An 18,878-nucleotide genomic window follows, 5' to 3' on the forward strand; every position below is an offset into this window, starting at 1 on the left:
TGGCTAGGTGACTGGTTCAGAGCATCTAGAAAAACATCAGGTTTTGTGGGCTGTTCACGGTATGCAGTGGTTAGTACCTACCAAAAGTGGGACAGTGAACCCTTCCATGCTGCAAAAACTGTTCAGGAATAGTTTAAGGAACAGGACAATGAGTTCAATGTGTTAACATGGCCTCCAGATTCTCGAGGTCTGATCATGCATCAGTGGGATGTGCTGGGCAAACAAGTCCAATCGATAGAGGCCCCAACTTACAACCTACAGGACTTAAAGGATCAAAACCTCTTGGTCTCAGATACCTTCAGTGGTCTTGTGGAGTTCATGTCTTGACGAGTCAGGGCTGTTTTGGCAGCACTAGTGGGACCTAAACAATATTAGCAGGTGGTTTAAATGTTATAGCTGATAGGTGTATGATATCTGTGCTTTACTAATAACATTTAAAGGGTCTTTGTGGGAAAGGTTGTAACATAAGTGATATGCCTTTGGCTTAGGGAGGCCCAGGAGATTTGTAACAGTTTTCCAAACGCCTTCCCTGATTATAAGATTATAGCTCTCACAGGTTTCTCTGAGCATCTAATAATACTTTACTTACCTAATACGGCCTTGGAGCTACACACAAAGTAAGCAGATAAAATGAATTTACAAACGCTGTTACATTTCAAGAGCTGCCAGCAGAGGATAAAAATATCTAAAAATACTTTTCAGGGAAAGTGTCTGTGTGCGAGAGAGAAAATAAGCAGGGCTATTTCAAAATTGTGAAATTCTAGACACCAAAAAAGGGGGTCATCCAGAGGTCATGGTTCTCCTAGTAGAAGAAAAACAAAACATGAATGGAACAGTATGACCAAAAATCCTGACATCTCTTCTTCAAGCCAATTTCACCATTTATCCTGGCCTGACGCAACCTTCCTATTTATAGCACAGACAGTGTGAACTGTATGTCAAGCAGCCCATAAGGAACCCATTAGGCCCCAAATGCGAGAGATAAATCCGAGCTGCTTTTCCATAAAAGTCAATTGAAGATTAAGCAGTTCACCCTGAAAGAGGCTTGGTGCAGCCAAGTGACTGTGTTTCATCTTCAGCAACATCATTTACTGCACTCTTAATACTGCTCACGTTTCAAAGGCCCAAAAAGGGCATTCATAATTATGACCTGTCAAATGAGTAGAAAGTTAGGGGTGAATTATATTGCAAGTGCTTCTCTGCTCTCTGTAGACTAACACAGTGCTGCATGTGGACCTGGCAACCGGTGCGGTGAGGAGACTCGTCCTGTCTCCTGGTAAAGAGGAGGAACCCATGCGCAAAACCTCCAACTGGTGGAATGCGAAAGACTCTGAGGTTAGGTCCTGGTACATGCCAGGTTGTATTCACTTGGTTTCATAATAAAGCATTTTTCAAAACAGAGGGCAGATATTATAGACAAGGTCACTGGACATGTATATTAGTGCCTGAGACAAAACATTAGCAGTGTTCTGAGTATGATATCAGTAGCTTTTGCACCTTGATGAATATAACTTGATATAAAAGCTGATCATTGGTTGTTGGCTAACTTAGAGGTTGCCTCAATCTCATTGATAACTGGTAGATTTATTTTGAAAAAGATAAGTGCACAGCTGGTAAGTGTAATAGTGGAAGTCACTTGTGACATCCTAACTTGACATGATTCAATTAAAGTAATGGGAAACAAAACCTATTAAAGTATTAGCACTGACATGACACAAGGCTAATTTTTTGTCTTGGGATCCTCCATCCAAAAAAGCTAAAATTAAGATATTTCTACAGCAAATTAAGTGCTTATCATTAGCAAACTATAAGTATGAAGTTCATAACATGTCAGTGTTCTAAAATAATGTGTTGCTACAGTCAGCATCCAAAATGTGCCGGGAGTTTGCCCACAAGAACTGGATCCTGTTCTACCAAACTGATGGGTGAGCTTGTCTCTCTCTGGTTCAGCGTTCTACACTGAGAGCCTCTTCTTGTCCTAATGTAATGACAGTCTCTCTGCTTTGCATTGACAGGAATCAGCTGGACGTTCTGGATGTGCTAGAGGGCCAAGTCCACACCATCACCCTCCCCATCAATGTTAAGGCTGTATTCTTGGTGGCTGAAGACCGCTGGCTGTTAATTGAGAGCAAAACTGACAGGTGCCTCCTTTCATCCAATCCAAATGGACAGAAGTTGATGCTAGTACTATACTACTATACTAGTGTTAGTGTGTGTGCAATTGTGCCCAGCAAAAGACTGGTATCCTGTCCAGGGTGTACCCTGCCTTGTGCCCTGAGTCTCATGGGATAAGCTTCAGGGTCCCCACCACCCAGTAGGATAAGCTGTGTAGAGGATGGATGAATGGGTGGATGGATGGATGGATGGATGGATGGATGGATGGATGGATGGATATGTTGCTCTGTGTGCACTGTAACTGTACTTTGAATTAATCTGTATAGTATGCATGCTCATTATCAACACTAAGCATTCTATTAATTACAAATGGGCTTGTTTTTCTGGATACAGGAAATTCCTTTTGACCAAACCCATGCACATGGGAGCAGAGGAGTCAGATGTTTGTCAGCTTCATACCATCAGTGAAGAGGGTGTCAGCAGTGGCTTTGGCACCAGCTCAGGTACAACAGCTCTGTTGTTACACACAAGAATAGTTCTTAACGTCTGTGTTCCCCATGGAGTGCTTTATAAACTAGCATGCTATGAGCATATTTATTCAGGGTGTTGCATCTTTCCATCCTTTCACATTTCATTAACAATGGCCAAGATGTAGATAGCCAGTATAGAAATTTATCAATATCTTTCTCATTTTTTATGTTTTGTTAACACATGCAGTGTTGCAGTGAAGTCTTCAGTCACCGTCCTATGCGTTCCTGCTACTGGTTGCCTTAGTAAAAATGTTTAACAATGGATGGCAATCAATTACTTTTCTTCCTGCTAAAATTAGACATTCTGTAGGGAGAGAGTATTTAAAATCTGCCAGTATACTGTATATATGCATCGTAGCATATGAGATGGCGTGTGTGCTCTTTGAATCACATGCACTCTACTGTCTTCGCTCCCATTGGCAGTCGCACCAAATTGCTCCATATTTGCATAATTAAACTTTGTCACATTGCTGGACACGCCCACACCTAGTAACTAATAGTTGCTGTTACTCGTCTTGCTGGAAGTCACCAGCCCTCATTGAAAATGAATCTCCAGTCACTTTGCTGATGCATGTCGCTGTATGTGTGGACCTGGCATTAAAATTATAGCAGGGTAGTTCATTTCAGAAACCAGAGATATCACAATGACAAGATTTTGACTTTCAATACAAATACACATGTATGGCCATGTATTTGTGTAGTGTTAGAAAAGTACCTACACGTGAGAACATGGTGGATTTTATTTATTGTGGATAAGTCAAGTAACCAAAAGTGAATTCGTGCAGGATGGTTATATTGAAGTGGTCAGTGAACAGACAGTACAGTGACCATCTGTCTTCATCTGCTCCACATCTGCTTGGTGTGACCCGATGTCTCGGGGGTTTACAGCATGATTAGGGCTTCTGTAAAAGAATGTACAGGGGTTGGACAATGAAACTGAAACACTGGCCAATTTAGTGTTGGAGGTTTCATGGCTAAATTTGACCAGCCTGGTGGCCAATCTTCATTGATTGCACATTCCACCAGTAAGAGCAGAGTGTGAAGGTTTAATTAGCAGAGTAATAGCACAGTTTGGCTTAAAATATTGTAATGCACACAACATTATGGGTGACATATCAGAGTTCAAAAGAGGACAAATTGTTGGTGCACGTCTCGCTGGCGCATCTGTGACTAAGACAGCAAGTCTTTGTGATGTATCAAGAGCCACGGTATCCAGGGTAATGTCAGCATACCACCAAGAAGGACGAACCACATCCAACAGGAGTAACTGTGGACGCAAGAGGAAGCTGTCTGAAAGGGATGTCTGGGTGCTAACCCGGATTGTATCCAAAAAACATAAAACCACAGCTGCCCAACTCACTGCAGAATTAAATGTGCACCTCAACTCTCCTGTTTCCACCAAAACTGTCCGTCGGGAGCTCCACAGGGTCAATGTACATGGCCGGGCTGCTATAGCCAAACCTTTGGTCACTCGTGCCAATGCCAAACGTCGGTATCAATGGTGCTGCCAGCAAATCTTGGGCTGTGGACAATGTGAAACGTATTGTTCTCTGATGAGTCCACCTTCACTGTCTTTCCCACATCCGGGAGAGTTACGGTGTGGAGAAGCCCCAAAGAAGCGTACCACCCAGACTGTTGTATGCCCAGAGTGAAGCATGGGGGTGGATCAGTGATGGTTTGGGCTGCAATATCATGGCATTCCCTAGGCCCAATACTTGTGCTAGATGGGCGCGTCACTGTCAAGGACTACCGAACCATTCTGGAGGACCATGTGCACCCAATGGTTCAAACATTGTATCCTGAAGGCGGTGCCGTGTATCAGGATGATAATGCACCAATACACACAGCAAGACTGGTGACAGAGTGGTTTGATGAACATGAAATTGAAGTTGAACATCTCCCATGGCCTGCACAGTCACCAGATCTAAATATTATTGAGCCACTTTGGGGTGTTTTGGAGGAACGAGTCAGGAAACGTTTTCCTCCACCAGCATCACGTAGTGACCTGGCCACTATTCTGCAAGAAGAATGGCTCAAAATCCCTCTGACCACTGTGCGGGACTTGTATCTGTCATTCCCAAGACGAACTGATGCTGTATTGGCCGCAAAAGGAAGCCCTACACCATACTAATGAATTATTGTGGTCTAAAACCAGGCGTTTCAGTTTCATTGTCCAACCCCTGTACATCTTTTGCCTAAGTAAAATGCTGAGATGCAGTCAGGGGCCGGGTTTACATCTTGTTTGTGTGTGAGTGTTTGCTTAAGGTGCAAGTATTTTGAAATGTGAAATATTTTGTCCTTCCTTGTCGTTTCCAGACCGCAGATTGAGGTTCATTCCTCCCACTTAAAGACGGCTTCTCTCAGTCATGCAGACATCTCTCACTTTCCATATAGGGTGACACTTATTCCATTGCTTTATTATTATGGAAGCGCTCTTGGAAAGGCTTTAACGTTGTTGGTCTGATTAATGATAGCAATCGTTTGAAGGCTTTATGGCTCATTTGATGCAAAATAAGCTCTGTCTATTTTTAAAGCTTGAAATAGCAGGTGAAATAAACTGCTTCACTATTGTTTATCTCCTGCTGGAATTTTGTTTGGGAGAGCAATATCTTGATGTTCAACTCCTCTGATGAAAACCACATTTCAGATGATCTTGATCTCTTCAGCTTATCACTTTATATGGCTTTAAAGTATCACACAGGCACAAGACTGCAGCAGGGGTGGGAGATATGACAGAAAACATCATATCACTATCCACAGTGTTCCTTACAAAAGCAGTAAACAGCAGTCACTTATATAAAAAGCACAGATTTTAGCACAGCACAGTCGGCTTTCCGAATTTGATTGGTTAAAATGTGTTGATTAATTTTCTGCAATAGCATATCTGACAGTCGGCTGCAATTCAAATGATAGGTTTATATTAATGCACTCCTTCTGCAAGATGCTGTTGCTATAGAAACAACTCCTTCATTGTACTTGCACGGCAGATGATCAACATAATCTACGGCTAAAAAAAACGTTATTATTTATCAAAGAAAACATAACTATTGACATGTTGATGCTTTCTGTACAGAGACGTTTATTCAACTTTTATGGAATGATTCGTAACAGTCAGTGAGTTTTCTGCCATGAAGAGTCATCACATCACGACCGAGGACTTTTCTAGTTCAAGAGGGATAAAATATGTAGTGCTCAGCATCTTAGCACCCCATTATGGAACTGCTTGTGTTTTATTCTTTAGATATTGTAATATGGGAAATGGAAACAAGTAGTGAAAAAATATTCAGAAGCCAGACAGTTGCTGACTTCTCAGAAAGGTGATTTCATCATTTCATCCACTCCTACACTGGAGCAATCAAGATGGAGCGTCATTGAGCTCAGTGTCATTTGGTGCACTAGGTAAATGCACTGTGAGGGACAGAACCTGGCATTTGTTTTGAAATATGGCATCTTAATCAAGCTGAGTCTGACAGGAGGTGATGAGACACACCAAATTATGGCCAGTTAGAGTAGAATGTTCAGATGTCATCCATCAACATGAGCACACCAAGAAAGACCCCTGACTCTGTCAAGGCTTTTACAACAAACTGCGGTGGAGTAATGGTCATGGCCGTGATAGCAAACCCACACTGTTTATGATCTCATTTGTCTTCTGTGTCATGGCTCAGGGATGGAACGTGCCGCTCCTCAGGATGTGTCCAGTGAGCAGCTGCCCAATGAGAACCTCAGCGCTGCCCTGGGACAAAGGATCGTCTCACCAAACCGCCTCGTCTGTGACAACAACACCTACGCTAACATCGTAGTGGGCTTTCCGGACCTGCTGGTGAGTAGCTGTCACAACACGTCAATCACCCATCCTTTTGCCCACAGTATGACGCACTGCATCAGTGTTATTAAGCTTCAAAACAGGTCTGAAGACCTTATGTTATGGCAGGAGACCTTAGACTTTTCCACTCTTTCCCTCAGTCTCCGAATGAGGTGTACAGCTTTCAGAGGAAATCATCCATCACTGAGGGCAGAGGGCCCGACATGTTTTTTGGGTCGAGTCGTCGCACGGGACCTGCGAAAAGAGCCAACTGCATCAGTCTGGTAGCAGCCAATCAGATCGTGCGAGCTCTTCCCCCTACTCAAGTACCTCTGGCTGAGATCTACCCAAAAGGTGAGGGGACAAAGATTAAGCAATCCTTAGATTACCTAAAAATAATGACGTATTTCATACTGTATGATGTAAATTTAATTACAGATGTCACCCCACCTTTGTCTTCTGCCTACTTGGAGGTGACGGATCTGAACACCAAGAAAGTCAAGTATATTCCAGTACCAAGGTAAACACACTGGTTTCTTAGGAAAACTCTTTCCAGAAACGTGTTCCAGTTTTTTATGCTGGTTGAACATACGGTGTGTCTGACCGGAGTTTACAGAATGCTGCAGTGCCCCCTACTGTTGGTTGTGGATGGCGTTTAAATAGCCTCTGTGCATATTTGTACTTCCCATGATTTTAGATTTTGGAATGGGGAGAAGAAAAGAAAATGTAATTCCATTTTCCAACAAAACAAATGTGAATTCCAAGTTAAAACTAAAATAAATGTGTATCCAGAAACAGGACAACAATACAAAACATGAGACAAAAGCAAGAGTACAGTAGTTTTAATAAAATCATTTTTTCCCAGAATGGCTCCATTTGATGTAAGAGAAAAGGATGAGCATGCACGAATATTTATTCACATTCACATAGAATGATACACATTTTTTAATTATATAAAATAGCACTGTATGATTCAAATCACATGCTTCACATAATCTAAACTTGATAATAAAAGGGTATAAACATTCTCTTATTAAAGAGTGAAAAAATATTTAAATTGTTTAATATTTGTGTGAGGCAGTCTCGGGTGTCAGCGCTTTGCAGCAGTACGTTTTCCTCCGTGGGATGGTCTTCAGGTCAGATGACTTTATGCAGCCTTCTTACTGTGTAATGACAAGCTATGTTTTTTGTGGAAAAATTAGGATGGTGGACAAAAAACAGGGTAGTGATGCTGTTATGAGTGATAAAATTAACTAACTTGTTTTGGGCGTGTTCAGCAACATCAAATGTCTCTAGAAACTAATACAACTTCTGGCATTGTAATTAAGAAAAAATGCAATCAATGGCAAATTGCTGTGTTGTGAAAGGAATAAAACATGACAGGACATGCTGTTAATTTATGTTTATTTTTGAATGCTATATGTTGTTGGGAAGTTTTTGGTACTTGTCATAAGGGTTTGCAAATATTTTTATTTTATTATATTAAATAACAGCTAGGACTTCAGGTCTTTGAGCAAAATTATGAATTTTTCCTTTTCTAGTATCTGCCTTTCTTGTGTAATGTGAACTGCCTTGCTTCCTAACACCACAGAAAATGCATATATATGTTGCCAAAAGTTTTGGGACACCCCTCCAAATCATTGAATTCAGGTGTTTTTTTCAGGGGTTGGACTTCACCCCTTAGTTCCAGTGAAAGGAACTCTTAATGCTTCAGCATACCAAGACATTTTGGACAATTTCATGCTCCCAACATTGTGGGAACAGTTTGGGGATGACCTCTTCCTGTTCCAACATGACTGCACACCAGGGCACAAAGCAAGGTCCATAAAGACTTGGATGAGCGAGTTTGGTTTGGAGGAACTTGACTGGCCTGCACAGAGTCCTGACCTCAGCCTGATAGGGATGAATTAGAGAGGAGACTGTGACTGCGTCCAACATCAGTACCTCACAAATGCGCTTCTAGAGGAAAATTCCCAAAAACACACTCCTAAACCTTGGAAAGCCTTCCCAGAAGAGTTGAAGCTGTTATAGCTGCAAACGGCGGGCTCCATATTAAATTCATGTGCATGTAAAGACAGGTGTCCCAAAACCTTTGCCAATATAGTGTACATTGTGTTCACATTCACTTTTCTTATTTATTTTTTCTGACCATTGTCTCACTTCACCAAAAGGAACTTTACAGCGGAAACACAGATTTGCAAATAAGAAAGAGATTCCTATCTAACTATATTAAATGGTGCATCACAAGCAGATGCTTGATTCTTCCTGTCTTCCCACTCTGTAATCCTACAGGACGATGTCCGTGTCTCCTTACACGGCATGGATCTCTAAGGTGTCAGACACTGATGTGCTGATCGCTCCACTGGGCTCTGGTGGGGTTGTGACTGTAGATATGGGAGGCTATGTGAGGGTGTGGGAGACAGGTTTGGACAATTTACAGCGCTCTCTGCTGGAGTGGAGGAACATGATAGGCTCCGAGGACGGCCGACCTGTCCAGGTAGGAGAATCTTTGCAATGAAGGAATATTTCATCATTAATACAGAGATTTAGCTAAGTATGAGCTAAAAAGCAATCATTATTATGAATACATGTTTACAATATAATGTGCATCCAATAATACTTCCACTGAATTGTTTCAGGAGGAAAAATGTAATAATTTCATTTTTTATTTGGCTTGTATTGCTGCTGCAGCACATGACCATGTGGTGGCAGCCTAAAGCCTCTAAGAGGTTCTCTGTAGACTATTTGGCATTAAATGCACGTTTTTGAGATACAGTGATATGTGAGCAATCAGCCTTCTTCTTTACAGGTGGCTGTACTTGGCTTTTATTTGAGATAGCTGTTCTACTTTCTCATAAGCACTGACCGTTTTGTTTACACCTCTTATTAATTTCTCCCCACTCTACATTTTTTCAGTACATTTTCAGTACTTCGGCTCTGTGAATGAGAGCTATACAGCTTCTGTAGTTAGACTTCTTCCGTGTATTTGTTTTGCAAATATGTGGAAGGTCTGTCCACTCCACTCTATCCTATTTATCACACCTAAAATCCATAGATGAGAAGAGCATTAATAAAGATTACATGATGTGAGCAGTGTGTTTTCACATTCTGATATGCTTTTGACTTAAATCCACACACCTGGTAGAGGATAGCTATTCATGTTGTGACCATGCTGATTTGATTTTATACTGTGACTGTTCTAGTCCTGCTTTACATACACTTTACATACTGCTTTACATGATCCTAAAGATTTCTTTACTCGCAAAGTGCTCCACGTAGAGACACATGGATTCCTGAACTCTTTCCTAACGCTCTCCAAGCATTCATCGCCAATCCTCCATCACATATATTTACCTAGATTTCTGTCCTCGCTGCTTTTTTTCCACTAAAGCCCTTTGAACGCTCAAAGTAGTAACGCAGGTTTTCTGTGTAACCAGTGTAAAGGTATGGTATGTGTGTGTGTGTGTGTGTGTGTTCAGAAAGGGGGTGTAAGAGAGGGAGGGAGGGGGAAACATGGCTGAATCTGACAGTGTCTCACTGTTGGCACTTTCAGGATCAGGATTTATAATAAGCTGGGTTATCATGTTATAGGACTGAGGAGATCCTTAATTTCCAGGTCTACAGGAGCTCTCCCAGGACAGTGTCTCTGATCCTACCGTGCCGTATTTCCATATACACACACCCAGTGTGTGTGTTGGGTGTTGGGTCAGCTGGACTCTGTGGGTGTCCTCAGCTGGAGAGTTTGAGTAGAACACTGTGGGATGTTGGATTAGAGGACATCCTGGATTAGAGAGACAGTGTTGTCTTTAACACACTTTGAGGATGACTCACAGTGCTTACAGCTGCTTTCAGTTGGATTTATTAAGTTTTCTTTTCAGTACGCTCAGGTCGTTGAACATTTGATGGCTTTGCTGAAAGGAATTTATGTTAAAACTATAATGAATTCAGAATTTGCTGAAAATATCCTCATTACACAATTGCACTTGATTATTTACAGTTATAGAAAGGAAATTACTCATAATCATAATTTCCAGTATCACCTAGATGAGGATGGGTTCCCTTTTGAGTCCGGTTCCTCTCAAGGTTTCTGGCTCATATTGTCACAAGGATTTTGTCCTTGCCATTGCCACTGGCTTTTCTGATTTTACACTCATTAGGGATAAATATATAATTTTTAACATTGTATTTTATTCAAATTTTTTATTCCTGTAAAGGTGCTTTGTGGCCATATCCATTGTTAAAAGCGTTATACAAATAAAATTGAATTGAACTGAGCCCACCAAGCAAGTGAATGAATGCGCCAGTGTCTTTGTTGTGGTTCCTGGAAACCATTACTTTTTATTAGAACAGTCAGATTGTTCCTATCAATGAGCAGAATGCGCTTTGTTGGTCATCAGGATTAGATAACAAACAGAAAGCCGGTAAATGCCGTATCAGCAGTCGACTGAGTCACTAGTTCACCAGACACTGGCAAATAAAAGAAACCTCATAGTCCAGACATGTAAACTATGTGTCCCAAGCAGCTAGTGATCTAGTTCACCACTATAGGTCACTTTTATTTATACAGCATATTTAACACCCACAGGCATCAGTCCAAAGTGATGCATGGTAAATGCATTTTAATTAATTCAAACTTTCCAAAAAAATGAACAGTAGTAGAAAGCAAGAGACAGGAGCGTGCAGATTTACTTTAATGCAGTGACAAACCATGTAATATTTTAAAGAATATAATAATCCAAACAAGGCAGTAGACAAAGTGCAAATAAAGACGCTTTTATTGCTGGAGTCTGCTGCTCTAATGTCTCTGTCACTCTCGCCACTAACTCATTTTGATGAACTCATCTGCATGTATGATTTCTCTTGTGCACAGCCGTATTGCTGCTTAGGCCACACACTTCTGTACTGCATGTGGAACTTTCACTATTGGAATACCTGATGTATAATTCTTTTCTGGTCTGCATTCCTCAGATCGCTCTGCAAAATGAGTTAGTGGGGAGAGTGACAGAGACATTAGAGCAGCAGACTCCAGCAATAATACTGGGATCCCTGCCACCTGCCTCATTCCACTGCTATAGACTCATTCCCTCTCTTCATCGTTCAGCTTTAAAACCCTGTGTCACATTGTCAGATTTTATTTCCTCCCTCTTTCTCACCACTTTGTCTCCTTCACCCACTGTTTACCCTCTTATATATTTTCACACTCCAGCATTCTTTGCATTGGCGCCTCTATTGCAAAGTATAGTGGGGGATTCCTTCAGCCGTGGGTGTTTTCCCCTTTTTTTCTGTTCTCTGTCTCATGCCTTCCTGGATTAATGAGCCTGTAAATTTCCCTCCATTCTCACAGGCTGGTCCCACCTGGAGTGGATTTATGAGGAGGGTCGAGACAAAATGAATCGGTTTCTCCTCACATGTCTAAACACTGCATGATGGAAAGCTGAGTGATGCTGTAGCCCTCCGCAGTCTCTATAAAAAATTCACCTCATGTTTAATAATATTGATTACACTAGGCCTGGCCTTCTGCTGAACTTCCGACAGCAGTCGCCTACATGCATGCCAGTTGAATTTGAACATCTATTTTATTTGGATTATATCGGCTTTTTCTTTTGTCAACACTGTGAAAAGAAGGTGCTTGAGAATATCTAATAATTGACAGTAGTTTTGTTTGTTCGGTGCTGTATCTGCATCAGCTTGTCCAGGCATGGCCTATGAAGCAATAGTTGTTTCAGTATGAGCCCCTTGCAGATCAGTGTAGGCATTTCCGTGATCTCTGTGAAGTCCGTTGTTTGGTGGGAAGCCTTCGCTCTGCCCTTTCACCCCATGAAAGAGTCCATTATGAGGTCATGGCCGTCTCTCAGTTCTGTCTTTCCTCTGTCCACAGCTAGCACTTTGCTCTTTTTTCCTTTATTAAATTCACATTATTAGAGCACAACACTCTCCTACACGCTGACGTCAGACCTGTGGAATGTCTGCCTTTGTTCCAGTACTTATATTGTTCCCTGAGGCAAGTGATGAAATTTCTGTAGTGCTGAGAAGAAAGCAGACACTTTGTCTTACTGAGTTGACCATGTTTTACAATAATAAAGACATGGATGAACAGGCAAGTGAAGACAGATACCTGAGTGACATTAATGGTCTTTCAGTTACTGGACAGTCTACAAGGCAAAAATAGCTTGACATTGCACAAGTCCATTCGTTTACTGGAGGAAATGATGTATAGGCAGTGCCCCAGTGAAGCACAGGACAGCCACGTGGGGAATGTACATGTCTGTTATTCAGTCCAGCCTGACGTCAATGACTCTGGCCAGGCCAACCATATATGTTCTTATGCAGGACGGAGCCGAATGCTTTCCTACAGTTTTAAACAAGCAACCAGAGAGAGAGTGTCAGGAAGTCAGCCATTCCAACAGGTGCAAGCTGAGATCCCTGTTTGTTAGGAAGCGGACACTGACTCATCTCTGACCAGCACTTAGGCTTAAAGTGGAGTAATGGCATTAGAAGGCAGGTGATGATTAGCTTACAGAAAGAGAAAAATAGTCTGATGACTGATTCATGATTCATAATACAATTCAGTCTAGCTAATCTAGTGATTTCGAAAGCATCATACTGTATGCCGTATATGCTTAGTGTCTCATTACAATGACTAAATATTCTGTGGCTTTAGATGTCTCTGATTACAAATGATTCAGTTATGTTTCATATATTAATCTGGACTCACGGCCGTTAGCTAATAATTGAATAGCTAGAGGATGTCCACAAAAATTTAATTCGGATGTCTGACTTGTATACTAGTGAGTGTATAGAAAATATGGTATTAATTTAAACAGGATTGGTAGCCACAAGCAGTATTGCATAGTCATTTATTATATAATAAATGTAAAGAAAATATTAATGCTACTCGTAAAAGCAAAAAGACAAAAGAAATTTCTATTAGAAGGCCAAGAATTCTTAGCTACAATCCTGTTTTTTCTTCATGTAAAATGTCCTTTTGAATCAAAACATGAGACGAAAGTAACAAACATTAATTGCTAAAACATTTGATAAACATTTGACTTGCTAAATTCTGTGATGATTAGACAGAAACAACAGCTAAACAAATGTTTCATGAAAGCACCCCCATTTTAAATTGCCTAAAAGATCTTTTTGAAAGATAACTCATCCTGCAGCACAAAGGCTAAATGTTTCCCATGTTTGCTCCCGATTGAAGGCATGTGCATGAAGAATCCAACTGACAGCATTTAGGTAGAGACGTGTTTAGGTTGATAACGATCAGTGGATCCTTATCTCACAGATAGAGAAGAGAGGCAACTTTTCCCCTTTAACCTCTAGAACATTCTGTCTTCTGTCTGCAGATCAGTGACTCAGATTAAGGTGTGTGCTGTATACATGTTCTCCATTCAGTCCACTGGTATCTGTATACAGCCGTGTTTGTGTGTGTGTATGTGTAACACTAGTAGAAGTCAGATGTCTCTGGAGCTTGACGTGGACGCATGCTGTTCTTGTAGCCACCTCTGTCCCCATGTCCTCATGTCTGTGGTGTGGTAAGTGTCATCGCCTTTCTGTCTCCTATGTTTGTCCATGTTGAGTCTGACCCGGAATCTCAGTCTCCAAGTGTGAAGTGCTCCAGCAGCTGGGGAAACATTCCACCCTGCAGGCTGTGTGGCTGATGCCCCTGTGTGAAGACGATCTATTTGGACGCACCTAAGGCCATGAAGCATTAATCCTATTGGATCCTTTACAACTGAAAAATGACCTGGTTAGCACTTTCCCTGACAGCACTCATCTTTAAAAAGCATAGTGTTTGGGTTCCTGCTGCGTTCAGACGCCAGATATTATTCAAGACACTTTACTGTTACTCCTGCCATCAGTGTTAATGGTTCGACACCATGCAGTTTGTATTAATCATTAATACACATTTTTATTGAAAAAGTTAATTATTTAACTTCCTTTTATTAGTCCATTTATCAAGATAATGTTCCCTTTGTTGGCTCAAACTGGTATATAATATGAGCCTCAATAGGAACCAAACTGAGTAAATGATTAGGGAGTGAAAGTCTGACTTCCTTGCTAGTATGTGGTAGTACGATTCTTAATGTCCTGAATGCTGTGGGCACACCAGGACACTTCACTGTGGAGCAGCAGGCTCCAAGCAGGGCATTCCTGACATTCCGACCCAGGACGTCTCTTTGGCCACTGGGATGTTGGAGGTTAGAACTGACCTAGTCTCAGCCTCAGACGCTCTGTCCACAGTCCATGGAGCATCTGATAACTTTTTCACACTTGCATGGTCACACGTTTCAGTGTCTTGAAGGTTGGGTTTGAAATTTTGTTCACCTTATCCCATATTTAAGTGTTATAAGAGAATTTTACACTTAACAGTGCTTAAACTCGATAGGTTATTATAAGAATATTTAAAACGGCAGAAGAGAGCATCGGATTCCACTCCTCTCAACCAGTCTGGGGCTACAATGGACAAATGCTCATCAAATCCAGACATCTGAATATTGGAAAAAAGACCAAGCGATGTTTTTCTAGTCTTCAGTTGCCATTGAGCGTGTTCTGAGATGAACCAGTCTGGTCATTCTCCCATGACCTCTCTCATCAACAAGGCGTTTCCTCCCAGAGTACTGCCGCTCTCTGGTTTTCACACTATTCTGTGTGAAGACTGAAGACTGTTGTATGTGAAAATCCCCAGAGATCAGCAGTTTCGAAAATATTCAGACAGCCCTTCTGGCACCAACAACCGTGCCATGGTCAAGATCATTTAGATCACGTTTTTTTCCCATTCTGATGTTTGATGTGAACATAAACAGAAGCTCTTGACCTGTATCTGCATCATTCTTTTTGCATTGTGCTTCTGCCACGTCATCGGCTATTGGATAATTGAATGCAGGTGTAGGCGTTCATAATAAAATGGACAGTGAATGCATGTCATTCACTAGAGATGATGAGAATGAAGCTTGAAGCTCAGTCAAATAATGTGTATGTCCAGCTTTACTGCTAGTTTACATTTGTAATTTGTGCTGCTGTGCTCTTGCTGCTTTGGTTTTCTTAGCATTGCATCATTACAGTACAAAAATGAATGAAAGTATTTTGTAATCATTTTGAATATTACTATTCGATTAATATTTGAGCTGACTGAGAAACACTTCATCTGTCCATGCCCCTTGGATGAGACCGTGCTGGATTTGTCTCCATACATGCTGTATATAGAGGCCATGTGTGAAAATAAGAATGTATATTTTAGAACGCTTCAAAACTTTACATATCAGTGTAGACAGACGTCTCCATGTGAGCAAACACAGCGAATGTGCAAACGGGCCGAATGTGCAGAAAAAAAAACGCAAGCCTGTACAGTGATTACGTGAGCTGCTTTACTAATACCAGATACTGGGTAAATAATTGCTGTTATGTTGAGTGCAGTCTAATTACTCATTGAGGCTACAGCATAATACCCGCCTATTCAAAAAGCTTCTGAAATATCAAAAAGATTATTTGGCAAGTGAGAGTGGACTTGCCTGGTGGCCACCCATCGACCCAAGACGCTGAACACTTGTTAAAAGATCAGTAGGGTTGTATATTCACCATTTATGTTGTAGCTACTGTTGGTGGATGTTAAATTCCAGGGCAAGCAAATAGCAAAATAATACACGGAAATAACTTTGAAATAACTGACTAATAATTACTAATAAGTCATTTTGAGTCACTAAGTAACCAGAAGTAAAAGAATTATGAAAATACAATACATTAATGTATTGTAATCCTTACCTCAAGAGCCCCGAACACAAGAGATAAGAGATAATAAGGTCATCAAAAGAAATGGTGTTTGTCCTAGACCTTTTAGATCACAGTTTATCACAAATCCAGGATACAACCACGAAATAGCAATACTGCATCACACTAAAGCTACTACTACAACAGGTTCGGGCTAAATTTTGGACTAGTTTGCATGAGTTAGTTCTCATCATCTTTTAAAGATATTATGACCTACAGCTATGTGCAGAAAACAAGCTATGCAACAAATGAGTATTACGACAGACGGTTATTAACAGTGCTGAACATGTGCTTATGATATCCACCCAAAAACCCTTGAGCGTGCTAGGCCAGAAATTTTACTGGTCTTATATTCTTTTCTTGATGATATTTAGGATCAGATATGATGCATCATGATGTTTGTACCAGTCTGAGATGATTTGAGTGAGAATATTAGGGAACCTTTTGTAAGACAAAACATGAGGGTCATAATAAAAAAAAAAGGCTTTGGACGCGTGTGTCCGTTTGTGCACGCATGCTTGCATGCTTATGGGATTATGAGTATTTTTATATGTCACCTTTTTGATCTTCAGTGACCTATAAATCAATGAGTGACAGAGACTGATCCGAAAATGTACATTAACTAGGCTTTATGTGCTTAATTTAGTAGACTGGCCCACTTTTAGATGTCTCGTTGATGCCATTTGCAAGGGTGGCCTAAAAAACCTTCAGCCTGAATGTGGTATAGCATTTTACTTTGGTCCTAAGCTCTTGGTCATGCTGTAGTCGTGTCACATTGTGCTCTACATTACACACTTTTAATCCTGAACCTTAAAAATGGCATTTTTGTTTTTATTACACTTTAATTTTATTGTAGTTAGAGTGTGATCAAGTAGGACAGTTAGACTGCTGGAATGTCTCTGTGTTTGCTCATTCTAGGCTTCTACAGATTTTCAGCCATCTCCCTCTCTCCATTTTCTCTTTCTTCTCTGCCTTGAGGCACTGCAGGAGAGCCGGGTCTTATCTGATTGAGCTCATTTTGTTGACGCATAAAGAAAACAATAGTGGTAACTCTCGACAGTTGCTGTGGTTAGACTCACCTGGATAAGACGTGTGTGAGATATAGGTTGCTGATTCATATGACCACATGTCAATCATGCACGCAGTACACAAACTGTGTTGTCTGATTTTAACAAAAGATAAAACATCTGCGGCTGTAACCAAATTCATTTGCTTTACCATCAGTGATCCGTTTGCATGTGTGTTCAGACATCAGTGTGCAGGGGCAGAGATGGAGTAGTGGCTTTACGGTGTACATTTCTGGCTGATCTAATGCCACGTCACAATACACACACACACACACACCATTCATGATCTGTCCTTGATGCTCTGGGGAAATAAGAAACATATGACTACTTTAAACTTTACTGTCAATCCACTCACAGCTCAAGCAGACTAAACATTGGATGTTGAAGTGTGTCATCAGAATCCCAACTAACCACACCATTTGGCTGCACTGAAAGTAGCCGGCCAACAGTTTTACATCAATTCTGTGTCCTTAAGACTCTTGCTGACAGTACATTTCTGTCTAAAGTGGGAACTGGTAAATTTTCAATCTACAATCTGCCTTGTGCGTCATGCTGATTTGAACATTTCGGAATCTTTTTTTTTATAGATTAGTCTTTGTTTCAGGGGCTAATTCTATTGTTACTGCTAGCTTAAATAGGTTAAAATAGACTTGTGCTAATAGCAGGGTTCATATGGAGGTTCCTGGCAAGCATGGGCTGAACACATGGAGCATTCTGCAAGAAAGAAATTAACTCCTTCTTGACATTTATAATTTATGCCACATAGACTGGGAAAGCAATAATGAGACCTCTGAATGTTTTAATAAATTAATACAGTTTACCAATTGACAGCTGTCCAGCTCCTTCCAGTTTGAAACTGAAACCATGGAATGAACTGATTCCATGTGAAAAACTGAGATAATTTCATAAATACACTATATTGCCAAAAGTTTTGGGACATCTGCCTTTACATGCACATGAATTTAATATGGAGTTGGCCCGCCCTTTGCAGCTATAACAGCTTCAACTCTTCTAGGAAGGCTTTCCACAAGGTTTAGGAGCTTTGACCATTCCTCTAGAAGTGCATTTGTGAGGTCAGGCACTGATGTAGGATGAGAAGACATGGCTCACAGTCTCTGCTCTAATTCATCCCAAAGCTGTTCTATCAGGTTGAGGTCAGGACTCTGTGCAGGCCAGTCAAGTTCCTCCACACCAAACTCACTCATCCATGTCTTTATGGACCTTGCTTTGTGCACTGGTGTGCAGTCATGTTGGAACAGGAAGGGGTCATCCCCAAACTGTTCCCACAAAGTTGGGAGCATGAAATTGTCCAAAATGTCTTGGTATGCTGAAGCATTAAGAGTTCCTTTCACTGGAACTAAGGGGCCAAGCCCAACCTCTGAAAAACAACACTTGAATTCAATGATTTGGAGGGGTGTCCCAAAACTTTTGGCAATATAGTGTATGTTATGTACATGCTTTGAATGTGTAGAAAACATAACATGGCTTAAAAGACTGTCACAAGAATTTACATCTCAAGAACAGCTATTCTGTGACTGTACTGGAAGGAAAATATAAAATAAAATATTTTCTCAGTTGGTGTTTTAGTGG

At 41.0% G+C, this 18,878-nt stretch overlaps 1 protein-coding gene across 2 annotated transcripts in view; it reads left to right on the forward strand.

Annotated features, from left to right (window-relative positions):
* vwa8 (von Willebrand factor A domain containing 8) overlaps positions 1 to 18,878 on the forward strand; it is a 68,888-nt gene that overhangs the window by 31,586 nt on the left and 18,424 nt on the right. For both annotated transcript variants that reach the window (XR_009204751.1, XM_058392057.1), the window contains exons 30-37: positions 1,213 to 1,335; positions 1,861 to 1,925; positions 2,016 to 2,141; positions 2,509 to 2,618; positions 6,314 to 6,468; positions 6,612 to 6,804; positions 6,889 to 6,970; positions 8,743 to 8,947. Coding sequence is in view for 1 of the 2 variants with exons in the window: in XM_058392057.1 (XP_058248040.1) it covers positions 1,213 to 1,335; positions 1,861 to 1,925; positions 2,016 to 2,141; positions 2,509 to 2,618; positions 6,314 to 6,468; positions 6,612 to 6,804; positions 6,889 to 6,970; positions 8,743 to 8,947 (1,059 nt within the window). In the remaining variant the exon portion in view is untranslated. The remainder of the gene's footprint in view (positions 1 to 1,212; positions 1,336 to 1,860; positions 1,926 to 2,015; positions 2,142 to 2,508; positions 2,619 to 6,313; positions 6,469 to 6,611; positions 6,805 to 6,888; positions 6,971 to 8,742; positions 8,948 to 18,878) is intronic.

The sequence above is a fragment of the Hemibagrus wyckioides genome, linkage group LG06 (genome assembly GCF_019097595.1).
Source record: "Hemibagrus wyckioides isolate EC202008001 linkage group LG06, SWU_Hwy_1.0, whole genome shotgun sequence".
Classification (NCBI taxonomy): Eukaryota; Metazoa; Chordata; class Actinopteri; order Siluriformes; family Bagridae; genus Hemibagrus; species Hemibagrus wyckioides.